Source organism: Eleutherodactylus coqui, chromosome 1 (genome assembly GCF_035609145.1).
Source record: "Eleutherodactylus coqui strain aEleCoq1 chromosome 1, aEleCoq1.hap1, whole genome shotgun sequence".
Classification (NCBI taxonomy): domain Eukaryota; kingdom Metazoa; phylum Chordata; class Amphibia; order Anura; family Eleutherodactylidae; genus Eleutherodactylus; species Eleutherodactylus coqui.
The window spans coordinates 477483965-477498585 of record NC_089837.1 but is presented as its reverse complement, the minus strand read 5'-3'; the positions used below and the strand labels follow the sequence as shown (position 1 = coordinate 477498585).

At 43.5% G+C, this 14621-nt stretch overlaps 1 protein-coding gene across 1 annotated transcript in view; it reads right to left on the bottom strand.

The window, feature by feature from the left end:
• GLS2 (glutaminase 2) overlaps positions 1-14621 on the bottom strand; it is a 76723-nt gene that overhangs the window by 43847 nt on the left and 18255 nt on the right. The window contains exons 3-6 of the mRNA XM_066584784.1: positions 10799-10920; positions 9721-9850; positions 5097-5176; positions 826-989 (exon numbers count right to left, since the gene is read on the bottom strand). Of these exons, the coding sequence (XP_066440881.1) occupies positions 826-989; positions 5097-5176; positions 9721-9850; positions 10799-10920 (496 nt within the window). The remainder of the gene's footprint in view (positions 1-825; positions 990-5096; positions 5177-9720; positions 9851-10798; positions 10921-14621) is intronic.

Here is a 14621-nt window from a genome sequence, read left to right as displayed (position 1 = left end):
CCTGGAAGGTTTAAGTGATTTTACTGCTTCCCATGCTTTCTCTACTGGCACCTCCCCTTCAAGAATGTCCCTATGTTCTGGTGTTAATCCTGGTAGGACCTTGTCTAACAATTTCTTGCACATTGATTGTAGGAAATGTTCTTTAGTACATAAGACATGGTATAAATGACCGAATTCTCTACCGATCTCTACTGGATTTTGGCTCAGGGTTCCATTCTGTAGGCGTAGCTTGGGGAGAGCTGGAAGGAAGGGTCTGTGTAGAATTTATTTGATTGATTTCTCGAAGTGGGAAAGTGATATTCTTGGAAACATTTAGATTTAAAAGAGACTTTTAGGACTTTTATAATGATGACCTACCTTAGGATAGGTCATCAATATAAGATCAATGAGTGTCCGATGTCTGGCACCTTAGCCAATCAGCTGTTTGAATGGGTTGAGGCCTTTTTACTGTATATAAGGCACAACGCCGTACATTTTTTAATGGCTGCACCTGGTATTGCAGTTCAGTTAGGTCACTTCAGACACAAACTATTTATGATACTTTTCATTTGGATGTCTTACACAGTTGTATTGTCCAGTGACTTGCGATCCCAATAGTCCACTGATTTTTTATTGGGACACCCGCATCTGCGTTTTTTTCCCCGTATGAAAAAAATTGCAGCATGTTCAGTCTTACCGCGTATTATGTGCGCATATACACCAAAATAGTGCACGGGAAGTGGCGGCATGCAGCAAGTACGGCCGTGTGAGCCCAGTCTCATACATTCTTGCAAATTGCATACTGTCTAGATTGATAACGAGTTTCCTGCAAAGCAGATCTCCTACCTTCGAAGTTAAGCGATAGCTTGTTAAAGCGAAGGCCACTTGGTTCTTTGCCCACATACTGATGGACATAGTCTGTTCCCAGGTCATTCACAGCGATGGCATACTTTAGTGGCTTCACACATGATTGCAGGCATAATGGGACATCAGTGTCCCCTGCTGAATGCCTAAAGAAGACACAGCTTGTTAAAAAGGAAATATAACACTCTGTATTATCTACCAAGAAAGAAAAACACTTCTTGCCTATGCAAAATTAGCTCATCCTCACAATGTAAAATGGGACCTTTTCGTGATGGTGAGATACGAATGGTAGCAATACTACAACTGAATGGTGACTAAGCCAGTGCAGCGCTGATCACACTTGTGGTCTTTTCCATTCGTTTTTCATTGCCTTTGGACATTCAGTATAATATAAAAGGCTGCAATATTCTATCTAGCTAAAATGAGAACTGATGCTCTATGGGCCCATCATGAGGCAATGGTGGCAAATAAAACATCTTAATGGATCATAAAAGAGTATAACGAATCTGTCAGGGGTCTTATGAGAACAGTAGCCATGATGCCACTGTGGACAGAACCTTACCGTATTATTCATTCATGGGATCTGTTGTATAAAGCATTTGGGATGTCCTGTAAGATGTACAGTACTGTGCAAAAGTTTTAGGCAGGTATGGAAAAACTGCTGCAAAGTAAGAAGGCTTTCAAAAAATAGAAGTGTTAACCCTTTCCAATATAGTGTCTGACCTCGTCTGAGATTTAGATTTTCCTGTATAGCTCCCATTACAGGCGAGGCCCAACACGTTTCTAACACTATACAGAAGAGAGCTCAGATGTCCGAACTGTCTTCTGCATATGTATATCACGCTATGCAGAAAAAAGCTTGGATGACAGAGCTGTCTTCTATATATGTATATTACACTATGCAGAAGAAAGCTCCGATGTCAGAGATTCCTTTTTTTATAGTGTAATATACATATGCAGAGGAGAGTTCTGACATTGGAGCTTTCTTCTGCATAGTGTTAGGAACATATGCTATACACATTGTATGCAGTTATAGGATGCCCATGTATGGCACTGTATTACAGAGATATCTATCTATCTATCTTTAGAGAAATTGGAAATTAATAGTCTTATGATATAAATGTATGTAATATATCAATATACACATAGTTACAGGATTATTACAAATGATCTTCCTGATGTGAAACACTCACATTTTAATTTAAAAACGCTGCTAATAAAATCATCATAACAGTTTATTTTTACGTGTTTCTGTTGAGTAATTCCAAGGAATCCACAATGTGTTTTCCCACCCCAAATAAATAAGATTTGGGGAGTGTGTGGGTGGCAGGGAAATTGGACTTTAAAGGGTTAATAGTTTATTTTTGTCAATTAACATGAAGAGATAGCTAGATTTTTTCGTACTCACCATAAAATATCTTTCTCACTTCGTTCATTAGGGGACACAGCACCGACCCAATAAGGGTCTTTTTTCTTTTTGGTTCTTTCCCCTACTACGGGCCCCATTCCGCATTGCCCATGAGGCCCCCAACATCTCAGTGGAGTGTGCCGTGATGTGAAATGGCAGAATCTCACCCATGACCTGATATGCCTCAACCACCATGGAGTGTATCCAGCGCAATATGGTCACCTTGGAGGTGGCAAGGCCCCTCCTTGGTCCATCCAGTACCACAAAAAGAGTTCAAGAGCGCAGGATAGCAGTCCTGGACAGGTAAATCCGCAGAGCCCGTACTAGATCTAACGTATGTAGAGCCTGTTCTTTTGGAAGAACTGCATCAGGGAAAAAGGATGTTAGAACAATATCCTGATTGAAGTGAAAGTCTGAGACCACCTTTTGCAAAAAGAAGCCTTTGGGTACAACTCTACCTTGTCCTGGTGTACGGTGAAGAGTGGCTCCGCGGAGAGGGCTGTGATTTCAGAAATTCAACATAAAGAGGTGACTTCCACTAACAGGGTCACCTCTAGGGTCAAAAGATGCATAGGTATTGACTCTAATGGTTTCAATGGATGTGACTGTAAGACTAATGCCTCCAACACGAGATTATGGTCCCACGGAGAAACGGGAGACCGAAAAGGTGGGGCAGTGTGCATAACACCCTGCAAGAAGGTACATACATCCACCTCAGCTGCCAACAAGCGTTGAAAAAGAATAGATAGGGCGGACACTTGCTCCTTCAATGAGCTAAGACTTAAACCTAGGTCAAGACCCTCCTGTAAAAATGCCAGGTGAGATAAAGAAAAATTTAATGGGTGTAGGCTGCGGACTTCGCACCAATGAAAATAACTCCTCCAAACATAATAATAGACTTGGGAGTATGGGGCCTTTCTGGCCTTTATCATTGTATAAATACCAGCTGGGAGAAACCACGCTCTTTCAGAACCGCGGTCTAAACCGCCATGCTGTCAAATGCAGCTGAGGTAAATTGGGATGGAAAAAGGGAGCCCTGCGAGAGTAGATCGACTTGAGGTGAAAGGCGCCAGGGTGCATCGTCCAGCAGCTCGATGAGATCTATGTACCACACATGCACGAGGCCAAGCTGGAGCCACCAGAATAACTAGGTGACCCTCCATCTTTATCTTTTTGAGAGGACGCAAAATCAGGGGAAAGGGAGGAAAGATGTAAGGGTGCTGAAAGTCCCTCCATGAAATAATGAGGGCATCCACTGCCCGAGCCAGAGGGTCTCAAGACCAAAACACGAAGACTGGTAGCTGGAGATTAAACCTGGATACCATTAGGTCGATGTTTGGACTTTCCCACCTCTGTCATATCATCTGGAAGGCCTCCGCATGGAGTTCCCATTCCCCTGGGTCAACATTCTTCCGACTGAAGGAGTTGGCCACCCAAATTTCCACCCCGGGAATGTGAACTGCTGAGAGAGCCAATAGGAGAACCTCGGCCCAGTTGAGTATATTGGCCACTTCTGCCATGACCCCCGTGCTGTGGGTTCCACCCTGGTAGTTCACATATGCCACAGCTGTAGCATTGTCCGATTGAATCCGCACCGGCCGACCCTCCTGGAAGTGACCTAATGGCTGGCATGCCTCCTGCCACATGGAACCAGGGAACTTTCCTTAAGGGAACACGCGCCTTCCAGAACCGCCGAGGAAGCAAGGCCCAAGGAGAGCGCCCCGAGCGGCCCAGGGTGGAAGCCCTGTGCATGGTGGAGATTTCTCAGGTGAAAGTGTGAGGAGGAGCGTCCCTAGAAGAAACATAGGGCCTGTGTCCAAACTAAGGGGGGGACGGGAGGACCGCAGACATCGCTAGTGTCTTCCTCCTCCCTTGAAGATAGAAAAGTATGGGTTCTTCCTGCTTCCAACAGGGTTCCCTTACCCACTCACCACAATCCACAGGGTGGGGTAGGGGTAGCTCCAGAAGGATCCTACAGCTGGTGGGTCACGTGCTAGAACCCAGCTGCGCCACCTTGTCTTCAAAGGCAGAGCAGGCAACGGACAGGAATGAGCTGACCGTTCACCCTCCTAATACTACTCCGTCGCCCTCTTCTGAGCGGCCCAGAAGGACCACCATCCCCTTGTCCGTCTCCTACAAACACTAAACTAAAACTGATTAGCTGAGTGCCTGCAGGGATTATATAGCAAGTGGGAGAAGCCAACTTGTTTTCTACTTAGTGCCCATCTCCAATCAGCAGTTGCTATATACCCATGGTCAAGCTGTGTCCCGCAATGACACGAACTAGAAAAAAGGATTTGCGCAAGCCTACATCCACAGAAGATCTGGGGTTAGTTCTCCAAGATGTTTTGAACAACCCCCCTGCCAAATTCCTTCAAAAACTGTGTGCAAGTGTACCTAGAGGAACTGATGCTGTTTTCAGGGGGAGAAAGGCGGTCACACCAAATATTGAGTTGATTTTGATTTCTCTTTTGTTCATTCACTTTGTATTTTGGTAATTGACAAAAATAAACTAAGAACACTTCTATTTTTTAAAACATTCTTACTTTGCAGTCATTTTCACATCAAACTTCACTCATTGCATTGCAATGAGTGAATTCCGCAAGAAATGCCTCAGATTTCAAAATTCACAGCATGACCATCTTGTGCTGTGGATTTTTTCCACTGTAAGTGAATGGAGTTTGTTAAAACTCCATTCACTTACATTGCACTGTGCAGCGCAAAAATGAGATTCCCATAAAAAAAGGGCAATGGCTAAATTATCCATCCATATAGCTCCTAGTCACATGCTACCTTCTGTATTGGATGCTAATAATGATAGTTTATCTTTCATTTTTGTTCTCACCTCTGACCATCCACTGTGCAGAGAGATACACCCCATTGGTCAGGACTCATTTTGGCAAGCTGTGGAATGTAGTTTGCCACCTAAAGAAAAGACAGAAATAAAAACTTACAACAGTTCAAAGTAATAATAATATAATAATCTTTATTTGTATAGCGGCAACTTATTCTACAGTGCTTTCAAGCATGGGAGAAACACAGACAACAGAACAATTACATGTGATATACAATCAGTTTGAAACAAACGGGGTGGGGGTGATACAGGAGGTACAAGGTAGGGGGAGATGAGGCATGGGGGAACACAGGGAGTATGGTAATTACATGTGGAAATCTGTTATTAGGAAGCAAACGGGGTGGGGATGTAAGGAGGTGCAGGGGTAGAGGTCGTATGTGATAGGCAGGGTGGAAGGTGTTGGAAGCCATAGGGAAGGGCAGGGGACTAGGTCAAGAGATTTGGTATGCCTCTCTGAAGAGGTGCATTTTTAAGGCGTGGCTGAAATTTCGTGCATCGGGAATTCTCTGGATGCCGTGGGGTAGAGCGTTCCAGAGGATGAGTGCTGCTCTGGTGAAGTCCGGGAGGCAAGGATGTGAGGTTTGTATTAGAGGGGTGTTTAGTCTGAGTGTGTTAGTGGATTGAAGTGAGTGGGCTGAGTGGTGTATGGACAGGAGGGAGGCAATGTAAGGTGGCGCGGCACCATGGAGAGCTTTGTGGGTGAGGAGTTTAAATTTAGTTCTTCAGTGGATGGGCAGCCAATGCTGAGACTGGCATAGTGCAGAGGCCTCTGACTAATGGCTGGATAGAAAAATGAACCTAGCTGCTGCATTTAGTATGGATTGGAGAAGAGCGAGTCTGGTGCGGGGAAAACCAATAAATAGTAAATTGCAATAGTCGAGTCGGGAGAGGATGAGGGTGATGACGAGTGTCTTTAGCGTGTCCGTGGTGAGGATCGGACGGATTTTAGCAATATTTCAGAGGTGCAGGTGCATGTTCGGGCCAGAGATTGAATATGGGGGGTAAAGGAGAGGTCAAAGTCCAGTGTGACCCCCAAGGCAGCGGGCAGTCTATCTGGGGGTTATGATGGTGCCAGACACAAAGTCAAAAGCAGTTAGGCAAAACTGTGTTTTTAAAAATGAATGCCCAAAAATAGTGATATCAATGACACTCTTGAATGGTCACAAATAATTACGCTCACAGAGACCGTGTTCTTGCCAGGGCACCACCTATTACATACGTGGTGCCATTTGCAGTTGTTCCACCCTTTACAGTTGTGCCTATTATGTAATTCCTGTTTGTTCACTTGCTCCTATAATACAACACATTTGTTTCCTCGGTTCTACACTGCTCTCTTCTCCATTAACAGGAAATTACATCTACGCAGCTCAGGCGGGACGCAGCAAGGCACCCAGGAATATTGGATAAGATGCCGCATAAGAAGATGGGTTTACAAAAATACAGTTTTATTTCATTATAGGTTTGGAGCTAGCTGTAAGAAAGAAAACCCTGTAACATATAAGAAAAATCAGTATTATTAATAATAACTAGCTACCTACTAGAAGCCGTTTTAACTCTATGCTGACTGCGATCCTCTTAGCTCTCTATAATAACAGTACAATTTTTAAAATACACTTTGTTAACAATGAATATCAGATTTTCGGTATTATATATCACACAGTAAATACAAAACCTCACAAGTTTCTAAAATGTCTAAGTGCGCTTCTCACACTTTTGGATAGTCCATGGATGGATCCAACCTACAATTCTGCTGCTCCTTTTGTAGCATGTGTGACCACAATGATGGCTGGAGACTGATTTCCTCTAGTTCCAGCAGTTAGCGCCATTGGCAGAGGGAGATTTGTGCAAGTCCTATGTGCTCAAGGTGGTTGAGGAACTCAACCCGCTCCCTACCCACTGAGGTGGTCACGGGAGCTCCTAGCTTCATAGCAGACACCTCCCCTACATAGTGCAAATGGAGTTCCAGCGCCAGCAGTTCTCAGCTGTTGACATTGAGCAGATAGTACTTTATAGCAGCTCCACAACATCAGAACCTCAGCTATCCAGGAACGCAGCAGAGCTGTCTCACAAGTCAGCGGAAGACAGAAGGCTTTCGACCCACAACCCTTTTATATCCTCCCAGACAGTCTACCAGAACCTTCCAGCAGGTTCCTTAGATTAGCATTGCCTATTCACTTCTATTCAAGAAAGTTTATTTTGTTATGTTTGAGTTCTCTCTCTCTCTCTTATGTACAAAACTGGTACTGCAGTCTTTGACATATCTGACACCCTGCTACATAGCTACTTAAGTGCACCAATCTATTCCTGTGCCATTCCCTACAGTCAGAGACCAGCAATGAGTGGAAGTGATCTATGATTGATATACAATGGAACAAGACATGAATTATAGATTACTTCTACTCATTAGACTTCAGCTGGTCTTGGTCAGTAGAGAATGGCACAGAGTAGGGAAATATGCCAAGAATCCTGAGCATTTGTTTGTCATGGGGTTGGAGAATCAGGAGCCACATGAATGACACCCACAAATAAAAGTCTTAAAGGCAACCAACAAAACATAGCAAAAGAGGGTTCTGTAGGTCTGTACATTCACAGGGTGCTTAGCTATATAACTGATCCAAGCTGTTTGGAGGAAAAACAGATCCTTACTGTAATGCTGCAAATCAATGTAAACCAATACATTCTTGTATTAGTTTACTTTCATTGTATTAGTTTACATCCCATGGAAATGAGTATCCCTTCCTTTATACAGCATGTCAAACACACAAAGAGAAATGGCAATGTGAATCTAGCCTAATTGTTCTGTGTCGTAATTTGTCTCCTACTACAAAGTCTACTTCTGCATAGAAATTGCCGGTCACATAAAGGACAAGCTGCAGCTTTTATAGTAACTACATGACCCCACTTTAGACCTTTATGTTCAGCAGCTGAATATTTTATGGATTGGCATGAGATATGGCAGTATTTATAGCAGGTTCGGCTCATGGAACAGTGTGTGATCACTAAGGCTGTCCATGAGAGATGAGCGAGCACGCTCGGATAAAGCAGTTACTCGAGCGAGCATTGCTCCTCTCGAGTAACTGCTTACTGGTCTGAGCTGGCTCGGAGGGGGGGGGGGTAGAAAGAGAGAGATCTTTCTTACTCTCCCCCCCACTCACCCCCGCCCTCCCACGATCTCTCTCACTCCCCCCCCCCCCCCCCCGTGTGCTCGCTCATCTCTACTGCCCATACATTTTAGAATGTCCTGGCCAAATGACAGCTCCCCCTCCCCATAGGGTCATTTTAGAGACAATTATCGGGCACTTGAGTGCCCAAGAGTTGTCCCAGAGATTATCTGTCCTATGCTTCCACAAATGATTGCTGAGTGAATGGAAGTGCAGTGTGCCAGAGTTCTCTTACAGCCACCCATCTCCATTAGCCATAAACAGGCAGTTGTTCATAGATGAATGACTGCCTGTTCACACGGGCCAATTGTAGTTTGCATGTATTTTCATCTGAACGATGAATGATAAGCGAACAAATTATCATTCGATCTTCAGTCGCTGGCAGCACTTAGGGTGGCTTCAGATAACCATATGCTCAATTATGCATGCCTCAGTGCAATGTATTTGCACAGTGAGCGATGTTTGATGAGGTAGATTTGCATAATCATGCGTGCATCGGTGCATAGTATTGTACTTTTTATGCACATGCGCATTCCTTTCATGATTTAAAAGGCTATATAGCCTAATGAGGTACATGTGTGTTCTTTTTTGTCATGGAATTCGGCAGAGTATTGCGCATTTGTACACATAATGAGCATTTGTGCACCTCCCATAGACTTCTATGGGGCTCTAGTAAAATAGAGCAGGTCCTATTCTTTTACCACGCGTGAAAGGGTGCGCAAAACAGGTTCATGAGCGTGAACAAACTGACATCAATGGGTTATATTATACGCACACAAAAACAGTCATCTGAATAATCCCTCAAATACTTATAATTCAGACTTGCACGATCTCAAAGAATGTGAATGCTAATCATTTCGCGTAAAAGCGCATTCACACTTGCTCAGCTGGGCATTCATATGTTCTTAAAAAAAGGGAGTAAACTGCTGCCAGATGCCTCATTTTTGAAAAATAAGAGAATTGGGCATGTGTGTGTATATTTATGGACAGAAAGCTTTGATAGCGAATCCTTAAAATGTTAGGGTTGTATATTGCTGCTGTTCGCTCACAAATCAAGAGGCACATGTAATCTTATCTGCTGATAACCTTGTTCGACACTGTGTACTCTACAGGTAAATTAATTATAGGAGATAGCAATAAAGTCCTTAGCTGCAACGGTTCACCATTTATATGACGTTGCAACATAAGTAAAAAAAACACACAAAAACATTCTTCACTGCATTCTTCATATTAGATCAACAGGCATTATAACAAGCCTGTCATTTGTTTCAGGTCTTTGCACAATTGGTCTAATGTTCAACGGCACGAAAAACAGTAAATCTGTTAAAGCTGTATGTAGCAAACGAATCGTTCCTTGTGCGGATTTACAACTTTTATCCATTGCACATTTTATTTGTGGCACTGTAAAATATATACGGTATTTGATACTTTTTGCAAGGGTAACAAGTGCTTACCTCCCCTTCCTTCATGTCGCGGGCATTCTCATACAGTCGGTTTATGTTTAATGTGAACTGCTCAAAGTCTGGAATAACAAACTTCTTACATACAACCTGAGTCAGTAGAACAATATTACTCTGAACACACCTGTAGGAAAAGAACAGAGGAAATATAGTTCAGTGCTATATAAGTATGTAGCAGTAATTCATGCGAGGCATACCTTGTGGTATCAGTATTTTAGTAATTGAGATGTGCCAAAAATTGTAAGAAATGGCCTAACTCTGACTATACATCTCATATCTTTAGACCAGTGTTTCCTAACCTTTTCAGTCTTGGGACACTGCTGGGAAAAAGTCTTACTATAGGGGAACCCTGCCAAAAAGAGGGTGTGGTCTAGGAGGTGTGAGTGCAGCGCCACTGTTCACCTCCGCATCACCTGATTAGCAGTGCTGCACTCATTAAAGGCCACTATTTGCCCAATGAAAAAGTTGTCGAGAGCGCAAAGACTTCAGAGGTGAGAGGGATTCTTCAGTGCCGGCCACTACACAGGGGTCGGAGCATCTGCTTCCATTCTGTCTTCTATGTAGTATGGTGTTGACAGCAGGTTCTCCAATCAGTCGACCGTCCATTGTGCTGAGCGGCAGATCCCTGACAATCAACTATTGCATGAAAACCCCTTTAAGTCTCATTGCTTTGACTCATAATTAGAGATGAACGAACCTACTCGTTTCGAGTAATTACTCTATCGAGCACCGTGATTTTCGAGTACTTCCGTACTCGGGTGAAAAGATTCGGGGGGCGCCGGGGGGCGGGGGGAGGCGTGGCGGAGCAGGGGGTAGCAGCGGGGAACAGGTGGGAGCCCTCTCCCCCCCCCCACTCCCCGCTGCAACCCCCCACTCACCCACGGCGCCCCCCCCGAATCTTTTCGCCCGAGTACGGAAGTACTCGAAAATCGCGGCGCTCGGGCGAAAAAGGGGCGTGGCAGAGTACGATCGCTCATCTCTACTCATAATCCATTTTTGCTCTTTATCCTATTTTGGTAAGTTAGAGTATCAACCTATGATTAGACTATATGTAATGTTATAGGATGATTACCTTTGAAAGGTTTCTAAGTCCATCGATGCTCCCATTATTGACTCCTGAACTGTATGTTGCAGCATGTCCATACTGTCCTTCAGCCTGGGGTCCGTTGTAAGCAGTCCATTCACTTTCAGTGTCTATAATGATTAACATCAAGTCAGATATTGAATGAAGAACAACCACACTGAGGTCTTATCTATGGTACTGTCAATGCTCCTGTACCTTAAGACAGTGTTCCCCAACTCCAGTCCTCAGGGACCGCTAACAAGTCATGTTTTCAGGATTTCCTCAGTATTGCACAGGTGATGTAATTCTTGTGAATGCCTCACACATTGCCACAGCTGTTCCTACTATAGAATATCCTGAAAGCATGACCTGTTGGGGTGCCTTGAGGACCGGAGTTGGGAAACACTGCCTTAAAAGATATAGAAAGAACCATGGCTAAGACATCAGCGTTGACTCACTGGTTGTTACATATTTTCTTGTACTGTAGCTCTTCTAACATTAGGATTCATGTTGACTTATGAAGAAGATGATTGCTCCATCAATGTGCATTTTATCTTTATGATTAAAAGAGATGAGCAAGAACTAAAAACTGTCATAGAGAACTGTTGTCCTAGGCACTTAGGCTGGGCACGCATGGGGCTCAGCAGCGGATAGGATGGTGTTGCCATCATATCTCCTGTAATCTCTAAAGATATCTCTACATGGAGGAACTCTCTTTCAGATAGTGGCTCAGAAAAGTCGTTGAAACGTACAAACAACAGTTGTTCATTTGCTTTTTAAAGAGGAACGATTGTTTATTCGTCGTATACCGAAATATTGTTCATAGAGAGGATCTCCGTGCAAATTCATTCACAAGTCGTTCAAATACACCAGGCAATTTTTGATCAACCAGCAACTATTTTTTTTAGTAAGTTGAAAGGAAATGACTAGCAACTTATCGCTCATCACCCTGTTGGTGGCCATGTTTACAATGAATGACTATCACTTAAATTCGCTGGGCCGATAGTCGCTCCATGTAAGTTACTCTTATGCATCCTCCCCATTCACCAATTCATTATTACAAATCCTCAGTTTAAAAATATTTAATTAACTCAATATATGTATATTACCTGAATCATTTGTTTGATCTCTTGATGTTAGGCTGATCCCCTACAGAGTGAACAGCGCTGAATGGACCCCACTGACTATAATTGGGACCTTTTGATTTCCACTTAGCTCCCCAGCATTTTACCAGAAGAAAAGCCGCAGCATACAGTGCCATTTATTCTGGGTTTTTGTGCTGGTTCTGCGATGGAACCTCCGACCAGTGCAGAGGTGTAGGTAGCCTTAGATGCCATTTTTTTCCAAACAAAGCCACAAGTGGATTCAACAGGAAGGGAACGCATCAGTCCTTCATTTGGACTTCCCATTCTTTTCCACTTTATATCTGGTTTTGGCAAAAAGGCATCAAAAAGTACACCCAAAACTGCTTGTTTAATTCCAGCCTAAAAGCCAAATAAGTAGACTTCTAGAGTGCAACCTATGGTTTTACTGTTTCTGTAGAGAGACACCTTCCATCATGCCCCAACACTGGTTTGCCCCAACTCTGTATTGATGTTTTGCGGTAATTGCAGTCGTAGACGGCAGAACCCCAATGTGGACGGAGGTACAATCCGGAGTAGTAAAGAACGTTTCTACATATATGTTTACTTCATACTTGAGAGTAAGGGCCCATTCAGATGGCCAAATATTTGGGTCATACGCAGTCCATGTATTCCACAGGTAGCACACGGCCCTATAGCAGCCTATGAGGCTTTTCATACAAATGTTCTTTCATTCAGACCAATGGTCTTTGTGAAAGAAATCATGGGATCTCGTATTCGCATCTGTTTTAAAAGATAGAAGATGTAAATCAGTCTGTGACTATTGGACAGAGCATGGCCTGTGCGGTCTGTTGTGCCGGAGTTTCTCAGGTGCAGCTCGCCGTCTGATTATGGCCTTCGTAAAAAGAACAGGACTTAAATTTATTAGTTAGGAAACACCACCGTGGCCTAACAAGTGCTGAAAGTTGCTGAGGCTTTCCACATTAAATGAGTGGCGGCAGGAGTCTGCATAGAGATCGCTGATCTTGCTGGAAATGTGTCAAAATACATTTTTACAAGGTGAATGTTGCAATAGAGGCAAACTATGCAGTCATCCTCATCTGAACCATTCCCATGAGTACTGCACCAGCAGTGACCTAAGCGTGGACTTCTGCTTTTCCTCATGCCACCTGTCAAGGATGGCACAGATGAAGAACTGACGCATATATCACTTTCATGGATAACTCTTTAGACAATCAATGCAACCAACCAGAAACTATTTTTTAGTGCTGATACTAAGTTGATACTAATAAATTTGAGCAAAATGATGCAAAAAAGTATATCCAGTTAATAATGTTTCTACAACATGCATCTCTTTCTTTGTTAATTAAGATACAGTCCTAATAAAAGCAATGTGAAGAACTGCCTGTAAAAAGTAAAATATGGCGTGATTCAAAAGTCAGGGCCACCCAGAATATCTTCTGAGCAGAAAGAGATACAAGTGCCTTCAATTAGTATTAATAATGGTATGGTGAATTATGTGATATGGAAAACACTAATTACATGTCCATAAGATGCCGTTAAGAATCCGGGACAGAATTTAAATAATTTTGATGGTCGATAGTGTAAGTTTACATGAGGTGGCCGAAGCTTTCATTGAAGAACACCCAGGAAGACAGTCGGTCAGCGCACAGACTGTCAGCAAACTGATTCAGAAATTCAGGGAAATTGGTAGTGTCCAGGACAAACTGAGTGCCGGTCATCTGAGCAAGGTTTCCAATCCCAAGGCGTTGTCAACTAACTGTGCTAGGTGTTTGCACAAAAAGGCCACCTAAAAGCTGCAGTTGGTATGAGTGCCACTTGTGTGTCTTGAGGATCCTTATAACAGTTGATTGACTCGCATCAAGCTCTAACATCAGTCTTCTGGTTCTTTTATGTGGACCCTTCGTGAAAACACCTAACACAACTGCCAACCCCTGGGGATCAGAAACACTGCTTGGATGACCAGTCCTCGGTCACTAACTGTTTCCCTAATTTCTGAATCAGTTTCCCGAAAGTTTGTGCACTCATTAGCTATCTTCCTGGAAGTACTTGAAGCTCAGCCACCTTATATGAACTTCTGTTAACGACCATCAGGATGATCTCAATTCTGTCCTGGATTGCTTACGGCACCTTCAGGTACCTGCAAAGACATGTGATTAGTGTTTTCCATACTATACAATTCAACATAACTTTATTAAAGAGGTTGTACCAAGGCCACAAGTTATACCTTATCCGTAGGATAGAGAATAGCCTGGTTATCAGTGGTGGTCTAACTGCTGAGATTTCCACTGATCCTGAGAGACGATATCCCATGTCCTCCTCATTGTGGACTTACTGCACCCCCCCCCCCCCCCCCCGGAATGAAAAGGAGACTAAATGGAACACTGGTCACACAAGCACCCAGACGCTTCATTCACTTTCAATGGGACAGCTGAGATGACTGAGTGGCAAGCTCTTGTACATTTCTGTCAGTCCCATTGAAATAGAGCGCTGACTGCACATGATTGGCCAGTGCCACATTCCTTCTGACATCACTGCAGGGGAAGAAGAGACCCCTACAGTGACAGGCTGAGGGGAAAATAGGATCCTGTTTTCAAGATTGGTGGCGATCTCAGAAGTAGGAGCCCCAATGATCAGCAAGTTAACCCGTATCCTGCGGTAGATGAAAACTTGTGATCTTGGTATAACCCTGTACAGTACTCAACATGGCATCATCCATAACTCAAAAA